The 19,726-nt window shown below is 44.8% G+C and overlaps 1 protein-coding gene across 10 annotated transcripts in view; it reads left to right on the plus strand.

Moving 5' to 3' along the window:
• The window catches only part of RASAL2 (RAS protein activator like 2), a 138,215-nt gene that overhangs the window by 73,273 nt on the left and 45,216 nt on the right, over positions 1-19,726 (plus strand). Inside the window, exon 1 of one of the 10 annotated variants that reach the window (XM_015869606.2) lies at positions 3,629-3,875. The exons of 8 other annotated variants lie outside the window; for them this stretch is intronic. In XM_015869606.2, the coding sequence (XP_015725092.1) occupies positions 3,863-3,875 (13 nt within the window). In that variant the 5' untranslated portion in view covers positions 3,629-3,862. Of the gene's footprint in view, positions 1-3,628; positions 3,876-13,622; positions 14,279-19,726 lie in introns of those variants that run through there. One more of the 10 variants, XM_015869604.2, reaches the window with a different exon arrangement.

Here is a 19,726-nt window from a genome sequence, read left to right on the forward strand (position 1 = left end):
GAGTGCTAAAAACTGAATCCTTATATTTTTGTTTTGCTCTGCTTTATATGAAGGTAAGGATTCTGTTGTGGCCCACAACAGGTCTCCTCTGCTTCTGATCCATTTAGGAGATTTTCTTCCAAATAATTAGTTCTGTGCAGAACTTGGCTAAGAAAGCTACAGTGGGGCAAAAAATCTATTGGCAATCATATGTAGGTTGCTCCAAAAGTAATGCCTCCAATTTATTTCCAATGAAGCTACTATAGATACAGATGACCCTCTGTCGCCATCTGTCTCACAGCAACCAAATGGACTGGAATATTGGTGGGAAAGTTCAGCCTCTACTGCCATCCCACAATGTCCTTCCCTTACATCGCAGGCCAACAATAAAATTACTTTTGAAGCAGCACTTGTATATTGGGTTTTTCCATGTAGGGCCTCAGGAGATTTGTTTTCCATCAGGCAGTAATGGTACTTACTTACATAGCACTTTATATCTTCCAAATGGCCTATGAAGATGAGCTAATTAATCTGCACAATGCCTCAGGGAAGCATGCAAGTCAAGCTTTTAAAAAATAAATTAAAAAAGCAAATTTTACAGCACTTCCTGTGCCATCCTGTGATATTTACACTTCAGTGGGGCAGTGACAAGTCTCCTGTGGGCAAACTGCTATTACAGCTACACCAAAAAAAGAGTGCATAATGTGTATGGTGCCCTAAGTATTAAATGGGACTTATTCAGGTGTATACTGAACATTTTACTAACCTGCTACCCCTTTTGTAATTGATTGCTCTACCATAGCAGCAGAAGAAAAGAATTAGAACTGTGATTTTTATCTTCAAAAGAGACAAAAACGTTTCAGCAGCACGACAGAGGGATAATTTACTTAAAAGAAAAAATAATAAAGCCACAAAGGAAAAGTGGGCTATTGAACTCCACTGGAGTTCATCATCAGCTCTTCTAGCAGGCACCTCTCTGTCGCAGGCAAATCCCTGATTCCCTGAAGAAGCCCTGGAGATGGAGAGGACTGTAAGTTCTAGTGGTGATTAGTGCCCATTAAGATTCAACTCGGTGTCCAGTAAGTGCCTCTGGCTACAAGCTAATAATTCCTGATGCATGGTTGAGATTGCTTTATCTTGTGTATTATCCAGTGAACAACCGATGCTTTTTTTTCTGTTGTGAGGTTTATTTTCTCATTTGCTTTCATGGTTTTTCTTTGTCTTTCCATTTCCAGTTGTTTGCTTGACTAGGAACCTCTTTTCTTCCTAGAGAGCTCCATGTAGTTTTGGTAAGGGTCTGACCAGTGAGATCACTGAAAAACTGAGTCACTGAGCTCCTCTTCACAGATGGACTTGCCCCGCTTTTTGTTGGTGTGTAGCTGGAAATGCTATAGCAACAGCAGCCACCAGCTTTGCTGACCCAGGGTATCAGCATGGTGTGAGTAATGAGTGCTTTGATTTTTCACCTAACCCACTGACCGTAGGAGGCACTAGAAAGGACTTCCTATGGGCTGAGTGGTGGAAATTGCCAGTCAAAAGGCTGGGAAAACCCAAAGGGAAGCATCTAGAGGCTGGTGTGTAGGGGTTTGCCATTGGGTTAGTGCTCTGGTTTTCCCTGGACTATGAGGGTGAGGTGCTAACTGTTCTGCCCAGTGGCAGAGGACGGGGTGGGAAGGATGGCAGTGATGCTTTTTGTTGGGTTGTAAGGACCGTGAGTTTTAGAAGAGGTGCTGTATTCCTTGTGCTGGTAATTCATGGTGTGATGGGCTGACCTGAGCACCCAGCTATGCAACAAGACAAGAGGAGAAAATAAGATTGAAAAGCTGGAGTGACAAGCTGAGGGTTGCAGTCTTGTGGTTGTAACATCTAGTCCTAGACTCCCCAAATTGCATTTCAAATACCTGAAACGGAGTAATTTCTAGAATACTTCAAAGTATTAGTTAGTAGCTTTGGGTTTTTTTCCTTTCTTTCTGCCCATGAAAGAGTTAGAACCCTTTGAAGAGACACACAGACCAACTGCAGCATACCAGTCCTTAATTTTTCCATCTCTTCTATCATGCTTTGTGGTATACACGAATTGTCTGATGTTGCTCCACCCTCAGCAGAGATGCTTTTCTGTGGTGCTGTGGATATAGTTGGTAAAACGCTGTGGAATGAAACGTTCTGTATAATTACTGCAGTATTTGTTGGGTTTGTTGTTTGTGTTTTTCTTTTGGGGAGGGAGAGGAGATTGCAATCGTTCACAAGCGGTTACTGGTTTTTGTCTGAATCTCGATCAACTGAGGTCATGAGACTGTTTTGCCCTCCAAGTTCCAGCAACTGGACGTTTCTGAGCAGCTGGTCAAACCCATCTGACTGTTTATGTTGCTGTACTGTCAGTGACAGGTTTGGGGGGGTCCATTTTTTGCTTTTCCTTTGGATTTTGAGCTGCTGTTCTGTTCCAGTGCTTATCTTTATGCTACGGTTCAGCGATTCGCTTTAGAGAGCAAGGGAGCAATTAGGCATTTCTATTCTTCAGTTAGCAGTCGGTGTTGTTTAAGTACGCCTTCAGGAGCCTCTTTCCCAAGGTCTGTGCTGTGCCCTACATGCTGATTTCTCACGTGAGCTTTGGCAATGGGTAGGGTGACCAAAGGCGCTGTTTTTTCCAGGGTGTGGGGTATTGTTGCCAAAGGAAGTATCCGAGTGGGTGGCACTGAAGGAGGAGGACTGAATACCACATTACAAAGTTGGAGTAAACCTGTTTAAATCGCTCTCCTACCTACACCCAGCACGCCAAAAGCTGCCAGTCTCGGCTCTTCACAAGCAGTTTTAGCCAGTTCAGCAACAGGCTGGGCAGCTTTGCATTCCTCCTGCACGCGTGCTTGCTTGCTCCAGCCCCTGCCTGGCAGGTGGGATCTGCTGGGAATCCAGCTCTGGGCTTTTACACTGATCCCACTTGACACTCAGCTCTCAGCGGGGGCTTTTCAATGTAGGAGACATTCTGATGGCAGCAGGAAGCAAAATGTCCAAGTTTCTGCTTCTGCATCTTTAAGAGCAGCTTTTGTGTTTTTCTCGAGAGCAATGTTACACCTGGAAGTTCAGCTCTTGGCCCTTGTAAAATAAACAAGGAAAGAGCTCTGAAAAAGCTTAACCGTTTCCAGCTTAACCAACAGACTCAACCAGTTTGTTTTCAGAGCCGTAAATCACAGCAGGAATTAGCAAAACCAACAACAACAAAGGCAGCAGCTCAGGATGCAGGGAGAAGAAAGGTTTGTCTTTCTTTCTAAGTGCATCTCAGGGCTATGTTAGTACTGTGTATTTCCTGGGCAGTACGAGGGTTGGAGTGGGGCAACGTCTGCAAGCAAAGTTGGGGTTTGATGAGGTATGTTTGGAGTCGCAGCTACTCGTTCAGCTGACAAAGCTGTGTTTTCATCTTGACTTCTTGCAGCTGGGAACAGCTTTCAGTGCTATCAGCCTCTTAAGTTTCCCTGCTGCTGCTTTTAGACTTGGAGTCAGCTGCTCCAGACCCGAGTTTGCTCGGCATCGGGTGTGTTTTTGCTTCAGAGCCATCTCCTCCTGCCCACACCCCCTCCCACCCCACCCCAAATGCTGGCGCTGGCTCTGCTCTCCCCCAGCCACCCCCGGGACAGGGAAAATGAAGCGTCTCCCCATCCTGTGGCTGTGTGCAAGGAGAAGCGAGCCACCAAGGGCAGCTATTGTTCCACTGGAGCCAAGGAGCTGAATAGAGCTGCTTGCGCTCCACGGGCTCCTGCTCTGGCTTTTCTGCATTCCAAACCGTCTGCGGTGGAGAAAACAGAACAGGAGGGAAGCATGCAGAGACTGTGCTGACTCTGTGCTTGGCGCGGTGGTGGGACCATGGTGAAGGGAGAAGGATTGCAACAGAATGCAGCTCCCAGGTGAGATCCTTCCTGTCATCACCGTGCAGATGGGGATGGGGGCTGCTGCAGCTGTTGGGTCGGGCAGGATATAATAGGTGTTGTGCTGGAAGTTTGAAGTGACTAGAGTGAATGTAACTAGAAACTTCAAAGGTTTTGAGCTTTTTCCTTGCTGCTTTTCAATATCCACCTTTTCCATTTCAGTTTTATACGTAGTATTTTTTTTAAAGGTGTACTTGTGTGAGTTTAAGTAGTTGATTGTGAGAAAATGAATTACTGGTACTTCTCTGCTGGCTGCTCTGGAATTGAGGTGTGTTAGTATTCAACCCTCACGCAGATGCAAAGATGAGAAGGAGGTTTGTGTGGTGGCTTCCAAAGTTCAGAATGTGGCTTATTGCTCCTTAGGTTGACAACCTCTCCCTGTTATGCTTTCCTTACCTCCCATACATCACTACATATGTGCCGTTGTATGATGTTGGGTTTCTGGGTGAGGCCAGACATCCCTCTTGATGGGCAGCTGTGGGAATGTCTCTCAGGGTTTACCTGCTGCTGGCACTGCGTGTTGTTTCCAGCGTGTGATATTGCCAACCTTGCTTCCTGTCCTCCAGCGAGCACTGGTAAATCAAAGCAGTTCAAGCAATCCTACAGGTTGCTCGTAAATACAAGAGGATTTGTTTTCAGTACAGTAGTGCTGTGTGCTTTCCTAACAGCCTTTGTCTTAAAGATGTTAAATTATAGCAAGGTGGAAAGCACTTTGTTTTCGTGCCTTTGGATCTAGTTATTTTTCAGTGGCTGCATAAGCAGTAAGTGATACCCACCAAAACCAAGAATGGAAGCTTCACAGTTAAATTTTTTCTACCTTGGAAACAGCTTTTAATAGGTACTGATTACGAAGTCCTTCTTGTCCTCCTCTCCTGTAGACCAGGGAGAATACTAATTTGCTGACTCGGAGAGGCTGTTGTTGTTAGCCTGAACCGATGAGGTTGTGCTGCTTTTGAATTACAAGATCAGAAAATGAAAACCTTCTGCCTTAACCTTTTTTGGGCAAACGTGTATCTTCCCAAATGAAGCTTTCAGCAAAGTTTAGAAGAGCTCATGGCAACACAGTCCTGGGCCCTTTCGGGTTTAATTTAAGTGAGTAGAGTACAGAAGTCAGAAAATTATGTGATGCAGGAGAACACAGTGAGTTATGTGTTAGTAAATGGCTTGTTGGCATCAAGAGACAGATCCATTTTCTAGCCCATAGAGGTACGTACCTTTTCAAAGCTTTAATTCTCCACAAAGGGAATACTTCCTTTTATCTTTTATCCAGATTTCTTGCCTAATTGGTATCAGACAGCACAAATGTTTTTCAGGATTGCTAATAATGGTGGGATTTGAAGCTGGGCCAATGGCAGAAGGGAGACCTAATGATCCCATTCCACTTAATTTTCTACACATTTGGGTGACTGCTTGTAGTAAGGGGAGAGAGGAGGAGATCTGCCTGAGGAATCAGGAAGCAGACAATGCAACTACAGTTCCTGCATACAGTATCTTTTCCAGAAGTTAAATGTTCAGCGGACTTCAGATATATGAATTTAATGGGAAATGGTGCTGGAATCAGTCATGGTAAACCTAGCTGTAAAATCCGGGTTGTGGTCTTCTATAATAGCTGATTATCTGAGCAGATAATGGCGTCTACAAATAGCTGCGTCAAGTCTACATAGAGTTTACTTACAGAGCTGAACAGTGCTGCTCCTTACGCAGTGGATCTATTGTTATGCCACACAGCATTGCATTTTTCTCCTCCTGCACCTGCACTGAGCTCAGCAGGGTCTGAGGAGGGCAATGCTGTGACGTGGATGCCTGCCAGAGAAGTGAAGCAGCTCCATGATGCGTTCGCCTGGAGTAGGCCTCTGGGCACCCTTCAAGTGTCACCAGCCACAGGCATTCCAGTCTGGCATAGGAAAGAGGAGATTGAAGATACTCTTGTGTTCATTTTCCTGCTGGTTCCGGTCCATTTTAGAGTAGGCTTCAGTCAAATTTTCAGCTCAGTTGCGCTCTGTATGTGAAGAGCAGGTCTTTTTTCTAGAGTGGAGGCTGTAATTGTCTACCCACTTGCTTGATTCCAGGAATAATTGGCTACAGGAATAATGCCAAATGCTGCAAAATACAGCGTGATTCCAGTGCCAGCTTTTACAGCATTCATGTTCTTAAAGCTGTGCCCTGTTAAGTCATGAGGTCACTCTGAAAAGTCAGATGCATTCTCTAGGGAAGCTTTTGCCGGGGTGTTCAAGAAGACTCTTTAAGGTACAATCAGCTGGAAATTAAGCCTGTGTCCGCAGGATGGAGGACTTGGTGTTGGTACATCCTCATTTTTATTTGCTAATCTGTACCGTCTCTTGTTGTGTTCCCTTCTCTCACCACTAACTTTGGTCCCTAATTTGGAAACAGATTAAGGATTACAAACAAACTGCATATACTGCCCTTCTTGTGCTTATCTTCAGTGTTTGGAAAGACCGTAGGCTTTGGCAGTTGCGTTATTTTGATGCTTGCATAGAGATTAAGACAGTATTCTTATAAACACAGGTGGAACTGAGTTGTAAGAGGGAGGGAGGCTGCATGATTCATAGGCAGGTAGGAAGCCATATAGCTGGCCATAACCACTCATTCTCCAGAATGCTTCAGCTTCTTTGCTGCATACCTGGTAAGTACAACTGCATGCTTTTGGGCTGCTAGACATTAACAATTTCTGGCTGGCGGTTTTGTCTTGTTTCCTGGTGCTGGAGGTGCAGGTTGTTGTGAATTAGTCTATTTTTTTTTTCCTTCTGTCTGTACCAATCAAAAAGATTTCACTCCCACCTGACGATGTTGGTAAGACTGTGGTTTCTCACCATACAAAAGGAGCAAGCGGTGACCTTGGGGTGGAGTAAGGTTCCCTATTAGCACAGCAACCTCAACCCTGCTCTGCAAGAATCGCTGGTATTTAGTTTGTTCTGAAAACAAGCAAGTTGGGCCTGTTGTGGGAGTGCTACGTAAAGGTATTGTTGCTGTGCGCTACAGCTTGCAGGAAGAGGGGAAGCAACCTGCAAGCCATTGGGGTGGTGTGGCAATTCCTACATGATCCCAGCAGAAGTTTAAGAAGTGGTATGGTCAAGTGGGGATCATATCTTGGTTTTTTGTTCGTTGGAGGTGCTGTACCTCCAGTGAATTCGTAATCTCAGCAAGAGAAAAGGTCTCCTGCCCTTGTTGAGGGCCCAAGGATGGGCAGTAGGTCTGAAAGTAGGAGTACAGATCAGCATGAATAAGGGCAGAATTCCAACAAAACTGCCTGCATTATTTTCACTTGTTTGTTTCTGAATTGGAGGCAAAATAAAGCACTCAAAGCATTTGGCCTGCACACTGTGCAAGAAGAGTTGTTTTCCATACTTGACTGTTGCATTGGTGGGGAAGTGCTTTGCTATCCAAACAGCAGCCCGGGGGGAAGTTTACTGCAAGACTTCCTTTTTCCTGAAAACCCTGCCTCCTTGTTTCCTGTTTTTGACAATTCATAGGAAGTCAGCATCTGGAAGTGGAGACAGGGCAGGGAGAAGAGGGTGCTTCAGCTCATGGTCTGCCTGCAGCGTGTTATGCTTGGCAGTTAGTTCTTTTCAGATCATTTCCTCCTTCTTTTTAATACCTGCCGGTCATGGAAGTACAGCCAGCAGAGCTACAGCTGAGTCTTCATTGCCTGGGAAGGTTGATTTTTCTTAGACAACCACAAAGATGCGAGTCTGATGGACATAAGTAAAGGGAGGAAGCTATGCTGTTGGGTTGCTTTTTTTATTTGCCTGTTTGTTTGCTTGGACAGCAAGTATTTGTAGTTGTTTTTAGTCTTCTCTAATACAGAAAAGTGCTATAATGGAGTATCAATTACAGTCCTGGTATCAGGGTTCAAAAAACTACTCTTTGTCTTTCTTTCATGCTGCTTTAAAAATGGAAGCTCTCGAGTGCTTGGGCTGGATCTTCAGGTTTGTGAAGCAGGGGATATGACAGGTCTCAGTGGATGCTGGATCAAGCCCTACATGTTAATCTCTTTCTTCTTGTCATCCATTCCTGAAGGTTTGGTATCTCTTGGGTGTGTTTCTGCTTAATTTTTCCTTCAGACTTAAAGTTCTAAATGTTTCTAGCTAATATGCTAGCTCAAAAATCCCCATCCAAAGTGCTTAAGACTCAATCCATTTCAAGCTGCTTTTACAACACTGCTGAGCAGTACTGCTTCCATATCAATCTTTGGCAGATCTGGATACGTGTATTTTGGTGGTTTTCTTTTTAATTGATTTTCAGTATATTTGTTCTTTTTTTCTTTGTTTTAAGCACAGCTCTGTGTTCTAAAACCATTTAGAGTCTATTCTTCCTTTTGAACACCCAATATTTCTGGTAGGGGAAAGAGAATATTTGAAGGTGTTCTTTGTAAACACATTCTTGGGGGGGGGGGAAATCATCACTTGAAGACCAGCAACAGATATTAAGTAGTCTTTACATAATGTATGTTAAGTATACAGCTGGATGTATTCATACTTTAATAGAAGTTTTTGGTTTACATAAGGCATGTGGTCACAGTTTGGAATGGCAACATGGAGTGCATGACTTTGTAAATAACATCTTTGCCCTAATTTGGAATTAAATTAGCTTAATGCTTTTAGAGTAGTCATTAATAGATGCTTACAAACTACCGTAGTACTAGCAGTATAACTTAGCCAAATCCCCTGGCTATAGTGAAGCTACCTAACTTGGACTGGGGACAAAAATGTAATTAAGTTGGTATGGAGAGGGAACTGGAAGGGAAGAACAGCGCACAACCCCATAGTTGCCTCACCAGTGAAGTTCTGACAATTCAGCTCCTTAGCAGGTGGCTTTATAGGGGTGGGGACTTACTGCTCAGTTTCTATAAAGACGAGGTATGAACAGTCAGGGGTGGTTTGCCTGGAGGGGGCTGCCAGGGCATGGAAGAGCTTGATAGAGGCTAGGACCTCGCCGTTCCATTTAAATTTCCATTTTGGTTGCTGACCTGCTTGCCTCCAACCCCCTCACAAAATTAAGTGTGGAAATAGCTTCGTGACATTATTTAAAATGTCACTTACACAAGAGAGCCCTTGCCTGTGTTATTATGTGCTAGAGAACTTCAAGGTTTGTTGTGCTGTTTAACTTCATTTTGTGCCTTCCTGTCCCCATTTATCCTCACAGGCTGTCAGTGGGCCCAGCTCCTGCTGCCCTTCCATTCCTTACTGCTCCAGCAGTTAGCATTTGGGAAGTCCTGTACCCTGCTACCCTTGAGCTCCCACTGGATTAATGTCTGTTGGGTTTTGAAGGATATGCTCTGAAAAGCAATGGGACCACAACATCATCTTTTACCATTGTAAACATCAGCACAGTGGCACATAGAAGTTGTCATCTTCAGCTGGTTGTGAGTGCTGAGGATCCCTTACTGTGCTAAAATCACATCATTAAGCAATCTGAATGGTCAAATAGTAGATGATAACTTGTACTTGTGGGCTAGCATGCTTTGCTTTCAGCAGCAGAACAGACAGGCTCGGAGACCTGGGTGCCCATCACTCCTACAGAGGAAGCCTTGTAGTTGCTCTGCCCTGCTCCAGTGGGGCTCACCTGAGCACTGAGCCTGCTCAGCTGCTCATGTCTTGTCGTGGTGGTATGGCCTGGTTTGCTTATATGGCTTAAGCTGTAATGTTATCTGTGTCACGAAATAGTTGTGTGTCCTTCCATGGGGATTCCATAATACAAAATGGATTGCTCGCCCTTATCTGTCCGCATTGCTATTGAACCAGATTACAGCGTGCTTAGAGGCTGTTAAGTTGTAATACCACTTCTCAAAACAAGACGATATTCCTTGCAGATAGGCATTTAAAATGAATTAATGCAGAAAAAAAGCAGAATTTGCATCTAGAACTGATGTTTTTAGGTACCTGGGTAGGTTACTTTAAAGCTGGCTTGCTTGGGCTGTGCTGTGGCATTGAGTAGGATCGAGAAGTTATTACTGCTTGGTGTTTCTGTGGGGAAAATGACAGAAATAACTTCTAAAGGACAAGTACAGAGGTGAGCCTTGTTGTCTGCTACGTATGACATTGATCCAGGAGTTGGAAAAGCGGATGTTTATTGCGTCTTGCGGTTTAACAAGTGCTGCAACCTCAGGCAAGCTATTTTATACATCTATGCCTGCCGGCTTTGGGGAAAAAGAGCATTAATATTGGCTCTCCCTGCCCACCGTGCCCCCAGGCTGAAGGGAGGACTTCGTTTTTCAGGTGCGTAAGCAGCCTGTCTTCCTTCCCTCCTCAACCACCTGTGTAAGATTTCGATAAGAATGACTTGGGTGTGCGTTCTCTAATGTATATTGCTGTGAAGAAATCACCGACTGACTGTAGCAATATCCATCAATCAGCCCATCAGTCTGTCCCTAGTGCAAGCAAGATCCATTTTTCCTTTCCTTGTAAGTGCCTCATGCAGAGAGCATTAATACATTATGATTTATAATACTACTGCTACTTTGTGCTTGCAAAGCATCCGCATCAGAAGGCATCTCTGCTCTATTATTTGCATATATTATGAATGATGGTTTTCTAAAATTCACGTAGGGAAAAAAAATGAGTGCTCGTGTTTCTGTGTCGTTTCACTCATCAAGAATGCTAATTTTTAAATCCACGGGGTGGCAAAGCTGCTTAGCATCATAGGTTTCAACATCAGAACTGTAGGAGGGTGACATTTCTGACAACCGCAAGAAAGAGCAGAAGCCCATTCGCTGGTGGTAATTTAAGGAATTACCAATTGGGGACGTACGCAGGTTTTAAGTTGTTAGTTTATGTAAGAGGTAGAGAAATGTAAAAGCTTGCTTTAAACTTCAGCCTTGTGGATTCATCTGCCTTAGGACTTCAGGAGTGAGGGAGGTGGACCCCAACTTTTGAATGGCAGAACCTGCTGTTCTGCAGGCTGCTTTTGGAGGACAAAAAAAGGCAAAGTCAGCTGCTGCTTCTCCCTGGTTGTTTTGTCATCACTTTGTTGATCTCTCCCACCTTTCTGTACCTTTAGGCATCAGTGAAGGATGATGCTTTTACATTGTGCATGCTTCCCCTCTGGTTGGTAAGGCAATTTGTATGTATATTTGCATCAGTTCTTCAGACTTTTTTCCGGTGTAGGTTGTTGTCACAGCATGGAAACATTAGGTATGTTTTGTATATTCCAGGTCTTTTTTGAAGGCTTTTGGTAAGCTCTAGAGCACAACACCTGCTTTAAGGTGGAGAAAGAGAAATTGAAGAAGCAATTTGGTGCTTCTTCTGCCTGTGGCAAGCTTTAATGGGAGACCAATACTATTCCGCTTCTCCAGTCCCACAGCAAGTTTCATCTTCCTTTTCCTACAGCAGGAGGTTTAGAAATTAAAATCAATGCTACAGAGAAGTTTTGGGATATTTCCTAAGTGACTGTTTGAAAACAGACACTGTGTAAACAGGGGGAAAACTTCTGATATCAGAGTCTGATAATGGGGACTATTAAAGCATAGAGACATCAGGCAGTGCCCGGTTATTAGGAGATGAGGCCAGATACATTCTTTCCTGGAGAACTGGGAGCACATTGCTAACCACACGTGCAATTCACCATTGAAACAACGTGCCAAGGGAACAGGCGAGGCCGATGCTTTGTCTTTGTGGTGTCTGTTGAAATCAGATGTCCTTTTTCTTTCTGATGTGCTTTTGTTCAACTGGAAATAATGCAGCAAATGGAGGAGAGCCCCTGGGTGATGTCCTCGGGGTGTTTCGAGTTGGTCAGGTTAGATGATGGTAATCATGACGTGATCCCCTCACGTTGCCTCAGGAATGCAAATGTCACTGTGTGCATGGGAATAGCTTGGGTGCCTTTTCAGTTCCTACTTATGTGTGCCTGGCTGAAAGCTTTGCTGGTCCTGCCTCCATTTTCTTACCCTGTTTTCCACGCTCTCATATCTTCAAGCACTCCAATAAGCCATTTTCATATTTGATAGTTAATATACTTACCCTCTTGACGTGAGCACTTGTGATGCGCTGGAAGAGATGCATAATGCAGAATGATGATACAGAGTAAGGCAGCTGTGGAGGGAAGCAGAATGTGTGTGCCCAATCTGCACTCCTGGAAAGGACAGGAAATTCATGGGAGTGAGAAGCATTCATAGGAAATCAATACTCTTAACTTTGTTTTCCCTACAACCTGTTATTTATGAAAATGATAGATAACATGGTAAATTAAACCAGCTTTTAGCAGAAGGGCTGTAAACGTTTTGGGGCACCACACTTGTTTCACAGAAAACTAGAAGGGAAGGGGTAAAATTATTTCATATTGACCAACCGGATAGAAGAAAACAGGCACCTAATCCTCGCTCTGAGAGCTGAATTTAATTCCATTCTTATCACAGGGAGATTGACGTCATCAGTTTGCACATCCATAACTCAAAGAAGATTCTGCTTGTGGAAGTTGGACAAAATGTCATCCTCCTCCACACGCAGGGAAAATGTGTTGGAAAAGCTCACTGTCAAAACAGAAAGGCTGGGTTTTGCATTGGTGGGAAAGCATATTTAGAATCATAGCATCACCTGGGTTGGAAAAGACCCTTAGGATCATCTAGTCCAACCACCGACCCATCCCCGCCATGCCCACTAACTGCATCCCACGGTGCCACATTCACATCACTATTAAATACCTCCAGGGATGGGAACTTCAGCACCTCCTCGAGCAGACTGGTTTTCAATCTATTATCTACTTCATAGGCAATATTTCTGTTTGGTTTTTTTAGACCTTCTGTCCATGTTCAGGATGGGACGTGCGCTTTTCCAGGGTGACAGAGGGACTGTTCAGCTGAGCATCTTATTCCTGCACTGTCAGTCTCCCATTCCCTCATTAATTGTTCATTCTGTGCAGCATCTGCCCTGCTTGGCAGGTGTGTTATGAAAATATCTGCCCTGCACAAACAACGCTTTGCTACAGTTTGTCTGAGTAATTGGAATTTTCTTCCCTGCTGGGACTTCACAGCTCTTTTTCTTTTTTTCCCTTTCAGTGGTTGGTTAGTAACTAATTCTCCACCTTGCTGATCTAATGGCTTTTGTTGTTGTTTTGGCTCGGGTTTTAGGAAGGGACAGCACGTGTCCTGCTTTGCTACAGAAGGGGGGGATGGCAAAGGCAGGAATACTTTAAAAGAAAGGCAGGTTCAGAAGCTGATGCACGGAAGGCACTGTCTCTTTAAAGAGAGCAGTTTGATCAGAGCATCAGCTCCATCCCCTGAGGACAAAGGCAATTTTGATTTGTGGGGCCCGGGAGTCCCTCACTTACCAGGATTCGTGTCTGCATCTGCATGTGGAAACCTGTAAAACGCTCTTTTGTGTGGAATAAATCATACGCTATAAATCCCACGCAATTAAATGTGCCCTCCGTAAAGTCAGGACGGCAAGTGCTCATTGTAGGGCGGTGCAGGGCAAAAGCTCGCTGTCTAGACAGAGCACGATTATTTTCCATTTCTCCCTCTTTAAAATTAAAAAGAAAAAAGAAGATAAAGGAGAGTATGGACTGTTAGCACTGATGCTTCTTTGAGCCACTGTGGGCAGTGCCCCCTCCCCACCACCTTCGCAGCCCAGAGAGCAGCGATTCCCCGCGCTGTGCTGGCGGGCGGAGGCAGATGCCATTATTGCCGATCAATGCCGCCATGCAGGAGGAGGGGAGAGGGAGGGGTGGGAGCTTCCTCTTCCCAGATTGATCAACCTGCCATTGCATGAACAAATGCATTGTAAGAGAGGCTGGGATGCTGGTATAATAGCTCTGGAGCACAGAGGGGCTTGTGAGCAGGGGAATGCTGGCGCTTCTGTAGTTGGGGGGGGACTGGAATCATTTTTTCTTTTAGCATAAAGCCTGAGCCTACAAACAAAGCCAACACGGTAGGGGATGGTAGGGATATAGTACACTTAGCTGAGGAGCTGTTTTGCTTACTTGCTTGAGCTTTGTCAGTGCTGAAACCTATTTCTTTTTTATTTAAACTGATTCCATCATAACCTGCGACCTCCTTTGGATTTTCAAACCTTGGTTTCCCCACTCCCCCTTTGTTTTTTTTCTGTTCCTGCTTGAACTGAAAGCTGACACAAAGAGACAACAAGTGCGGATCCCCCCCATGCCTGCCCTGGCGCTATGGGCCATCAGGTGCGGGGCTGAGCGCACGGGGCAGGACTGCAATCGCGTGTTGTCAGTGTAGGCAACAACTGGAGCACTGGAATCCCGAGACCACCCGCTCCTCCCGGCCCTGCCTACCCTGCTTCGTTCACTCGCTGTTGTCTGTATGGAAAAGTTTTCTGGCTGGAGAATGAGTCTCCTTTCTCCCGGCGATGTGGCCGAGTGGCTGGATAGCAGCACAGAAGATGAGAAAAGCCTTCTGTCGTTTCTCGGTACGGTAGGGTGCTGATTGTTCTCGTTTTGTTTACATTTGACTGGCAAGCCGTTACTGCTTTCAGTGGCATTAATTTCTTTGGTCCTTCAGTTACCGGATGTTATTTCTTTATAAAAGCTTTTAAATGATATGCAGTTATTAATTAAACCAGCTTAGAATATGCTTAAAATAGTTGTGTGCGCACCGGGCAAAGGTCAAGCTGTAACTGGGCAGTGCCATCTTAGTTCAGCACGGGGTCTTTTCTGGACCCTGAAGTGTTTCTTAATGATGGTTTTTTATCCCTCTGTGTCATCTGACCACCTCATCCCTGCCTTCAGTCCACTTTACCCATTGCTGTCAGCTTGCCTGCAACTTCTCTTCCCAACCACGCGAGGCTCAGACGATAAATCACAGAGGAGACTTTGCTGAAAGTTTTTTCCTCCAAAGAGAAATGCCTCGATGCATTTGGAATAAAGATCTCAGCCAAGGGATCAGATGCTGCTCCACTCTAGAAATTAGACCTAAGGAGTGCAATCAAACAATCGTGTGTTCTGTTTCTGCATACTTACACATCAATTTAACTTTATTCAAGGAGGAAATTGAAACTGCTCTTTTATTTGTAGTCCAACAAAAATACCAGCAAGAAGCTGAAACCAGTTTAGCACAAAGAAGCTGATTATTGTTTTGTTTTTTCCCTCCTTTCAGCTGTTGGTATTTCAGGCTGTTGGCATTTGTTTTTATTCTTTCCATCTCATCTCTGCATATCGTTCCATCTCTCTCTTCCATGTTTTGTTGTCCTCAGGACGCATTCTGCTTTGATAATGCTCAGACAGAAGGCCCCACATGCATCCCCCTTTACCTCTCAATGGACTGCTCAGAGTAATTTGTTCGCTGTATGTTTTTATTTACATTTGCCAGCACACAGTAGTCAACACTATGGATGTTTCGCAGTCAAGGAGGCAGCAGCCCATCTAGGTATACTTTTCTCCTCACTTTTTTTGTCTCCATTCAGTTGGAGTTAAAGTATTCCCTCTAGGTCAGCAGTTCCAGAGAGGTACAGAAGGTCGGAGGACAGTAAGTGCTCCTGGAGTCTGTCCATGTTTGCTAATTACTGTGCGCTCAGGCCTTTCCTTGGGAAAACTGTATTGAATGTGAGCTGGGACAAGGGCGTGCATAGACTGGACTCCAGTGCTGTTCTTCAGGGCTTGCTGTTCCATACCAAGAGGTCCTCAAGTTGTCTTCTAAGCCTCACCACAGCAATATTTATTAGTATGGAGTCTGGAGAGTGTCACAAAGCTGAGCTATTTGAGGTGATATTATTTTTTGGCCTCCAAACACATACATTTTACTCCTTTCATCTTAAAGAGATAACAGTCCCAAGATGCTGTTCAGAGCCATGTTAAAGGTTCAGTGACATCCCTCAGATATCTGCTGTGTATGGATACTCTTATGTTTGTGTGTCCATAAGAAATAACTTATTGCTGAAGGTCGAGTGAGCAAAAGCTGCGGTCACTTCAAGCCAGCTTCTGTCCCACTGAGTTCAATGGGGAATAGCTGCAGAGCCTTAATGCCCCCAGGAGCCAGCCTGTGTGACAGCATCCCAATAACCAGAGCAAAGGCTTGCTGCTTAGAGAACGCCTTGATTTACAGCCCTTTCACAGAGAGAAAAAGGATCACTTCTGTAAGACGTGGCTCAAGGCTGTTGTTTAATAACAAGGATAATAAATATTGAAATCATACTAATGCGTGTCTAAGTCATAAGCCTCTCGACAAATTACGCTGCGGGAACGAGTTGCCATGCGTCAGCTGATCTGTGTTAATTGTCTGTGTGCAATCTCTCTGCAGCAAACACAAGGTAATTTAAATTAGCTGGGGCAGTCCAAGATCATTAGGAGCTAACGAGGACATCAGCATCTCCAGGTCATGCGTGGTAGCTCCTCGTGTCTGGTAATGCTTTGGCACAGTAGTCCTGGCAATTTATACTGCTGCGCATGGAGTCAATTGGTGAAGGAGATTTTCGAGGCCGATGAAGGTTAAAGAGAAGAAAAAGGGCAACCATTCCAAATTTCACACAGAGGATGCGTTGAACAGCAAGGGACACACATACGTTTCATTTCAGTGTGTTTGTAGAGCTGGTGGGTTTTTTTCCACCGCCTCAAAGTGAGCGCATCAATCTGATAACAGCTGATGATGTACTCACAAAATGCCACATTCGGTGTCTGCAGAACGTTCTCCATAAAGGGATTGTGATAGTCAGTGCTTGAAAGCCAATTTTTTTTTATCTGCTGTGATGTTCTTGCCCTTTCTTCCAGCTTCATCTGTGCGTTCATCTGCTCTGCTTGTTATGTCTTGTCTTTCAGACTGAACTCCTTAGGAACCAATGACTTAACATCTTGTAAGTGACTCACGTTGTCACTCGTGTCGCTCGCTATGCACCTTCTGAATCGGGCACTCATTCAGTTCCTTGTTTTCAGATGCCAAAGCAGTGCAGGTATCTAAGCAACAGAGTTACCTGTGTGCAAATTAAAAGTCACTTGGGTGTTTACCTGGATCACCTTGCAGGACTTGTCCAATCGACTCGATCCTCAGTGAGGCACAGTCTCTTCCAATGGACTGGAAGAGGTTTTGATCATAATTGGTACCCAGTAGTTGTTTGATGATGGAGTTCTATAGCAAGCGAGCTTCGCTGGGCTTCCTTTGTATTTCCATTTACAGCCTTGGTGGCTTTTGTGCAATTCAGTATGCTGTTAGTGTGGCTTTGTCATGTTCTCTCAGACATATCTTCTTGTGCCTTTTTTCTTCCTATCTCGTTATCTCAATAAAGAGGGAAGATCTATCGCTACCAATTTCACTTTCCTCCTTTAAGCGATACCTGGTAGGATTTACATCATGTATTTAGAGCACGAGACCTCAGGATTGAATACAGATCATACTTCATGTTTGCTTTTAGTCTCGGTTTTAACCCAAGCATTTAGTTTATTGTTACAACGGTCTGTGAGTTGGGCCCCAGTCTGATTTTCTTTTTCCCCCAATGATTAAAACAAGATATAAAATGTGCTCCAAGATAAAACATGAACGGCATTATTTATTCTTATGAGGCTTCCTGTTTCATTAGGCAGTGCTCATCTGAAATACGCTGCTTGGGCTGCACATAGCTCCTGATGCTTGCTTGCTTTCTGCTTTTTATTGCTACCTGTAATTTTGTTGGCTCGTGGGCATTTCCACCAAAGTAGAAAATGATGAGTAAATACCGACTGCACCCAACGAGGTCTCTTTCTCATTAGAGCTGTCACTTGAGCGTTCTGAAACAGCCCTAAGGGGCCAACGAGATAAAAATAACCTCTTGTGTTTTGATGAAGTTGTGGATGCCATAATGTTACACTCCATTAATATGCTGCATGCGCTGTGTGTGCGTGGAGATAGATGTAAGTATGTGAGGAGAGCCAACCAGCAGGGCTGAACAAGCACCTGTGTTACTTCTGCCCTGTGTAGGTGTAGCTCACTATGAAAACAGCTAATAAGAAAAGTGTCATGGAGCAGGAAGGCTGCATCTCTGCTCGGCTTCTTGTTTGGCTGCCCAGCGAGTTCAACATCCAGCATGCTGCCTTTGTAAAACAAGGAACGAGCTCTGTAGTTCCTGTTGTCTGTGAGACGAATATTGAATCCCCGTGGTTCATCTCTGTAGTAAACCACTCCACTGGTGGTTTATACACGAGTAACAGCTTCAAAAACGTGCTCCAGCAGCAAGCCTTTAAGCGTTCCAACTCTTCCAAGCAGAGCTTGGAACCCCTTATTTCTTGAAGTGTGTTTGTGAAAATTAATCCTGAGTCACAAGAAGTCAAGTGCTGCAGGGCTTTATGGTGTGCTTGCGTTGTAGTTAATCTGTATGACTAATTGGCTTTTTGACAGAGGAGAAAAGAGTGCTGGAGATGGCCTTGAAATCCTTCAGTGTGTTCTGGTCCATGGCTGTGGCTGCAGTAGGGCAGCCTGGTAAGAGGCCTCTGGGCATCACTGTGTTTAAAAATGGAAAGGAAACTGACTGTGCAGACTGGTTTTGAAAACAGCGTGGCTATTTTCACCTTTTAAGACGACTAAAAGGAATAATCAATTACCATTTTCTCATAGGTAGCTATGGGAAGGGGCTGAAAATATCGGGGTGGGTGCTTTTTTGGTCTGTGTCAGCTGGGGACGTTTGAATGCCATTGCACCTGGGAGGCTTTGCCTATAGACAAGTAATTGGTGGCATTGAACTGGTTTTGTATTTTTCAGTGCTTGTAATTAAGCTAGACTCGGGAGGCGGAATGAATTGATTCTTTTTTATGAATCACATTCTCTCTTCCCTCCAGTCACAGACCAAAGCGCTGTCATATCAGGATGTGCACAGATGAAAAAAGGAAGCCCCAGCCACATCTGCCTTTTATTCCCCTAACCAGGAGCTCACACATCAGCAGTCTGCCCCTTCCCGGCAAAGGCAGCACAAAGATTTCAGAGAGAGATACCTGGAGAATGAACACAGGCACAGATTTTCCTGTTTGCTGCACAGTATCAGTATCTTGGGACATGCTGCCGTGGCAAGGATGGGATGCTCTGATGTTTTCTGTGACAGAGACCACAACCAGCCCCTTAGGAGTAATGGCAGACAGGAGCTGTGCTTGCTAACATGTTCACCCCTTCCTGGCATCCCTGGGTGGGTGCTTGGGGCTCCCACCAGCCCCGACACGTGGCAGGGTCCCGCTGTGACCCACGGCCGCTCCATGGCACTGCCTTTAGGGTCAGCGGGACCCCTGCAGGCTTTGTTTCCATGACCTCATTTACAAGGTCACCAACCTCATTCTTCTCACTCTAACCCCTGAGGATGTTCCTTTGTTCCTGATTGCTTTCCCTGCCCTTCTCCAATCTGTTTCTAATTCAGAAGAATGGAGAAGGAGTAGCAAGCACCATCGTGCAAGGCACAGTGCAATGTAGATGGGTGCAGAGAGCACTACAAGCCTGTGTCTCTGGGCACTGCCCTGCAGCCATCCCAGCCTGACTACTGGGACTAGTGCAGCACCAAGTCCTTTATTTGCATAAGTGTTTATTTGCATAAATAATCCTGCGGATCACCAATAAGCGAGGCGATAAATGAAAAGTGTCCCATAGGGACGTCTGCAATTCATTGGTTTGATGGAGTTTTCTATTTCAGGGTGAAAAGGGGAAGAGTTGTCTGCTTCTTTTTTTTTTTTCTCCCCCAGAGATTGAGAGTGGATGAGGAGAGTTTCACACTGTTTATCCATAGAAACGATGTGATTTAGCTGTGGTCCTGGTCCCTGAGAGTGAGCAATGCAAAGAGCAGCTGTGATTTAATACTGAGCCGAGGAGAGGTGCATTGATTTCTACAGCAGGTGAGGATTATGCAAGAGCAGCCTCCAGCACTGCCTGTGCAGTCGGGGAGGGAGCCATCTCATTTTTTGCCTGCTAGTGACAGTAT

Source organism: Coturnix japonica, chromosome 8 (genome assembly GCF_001577835.2).
Source record: "Coturnix japonica isolate 7356 chromosome 8, Coturnix japonica 2.1, whole genome shotgun sequence".
NCBI lineage: Eukaryota > Metazoa > Chordata > Aves > Galliformes > Phasianidae > Coturnix > Coturnix japonica.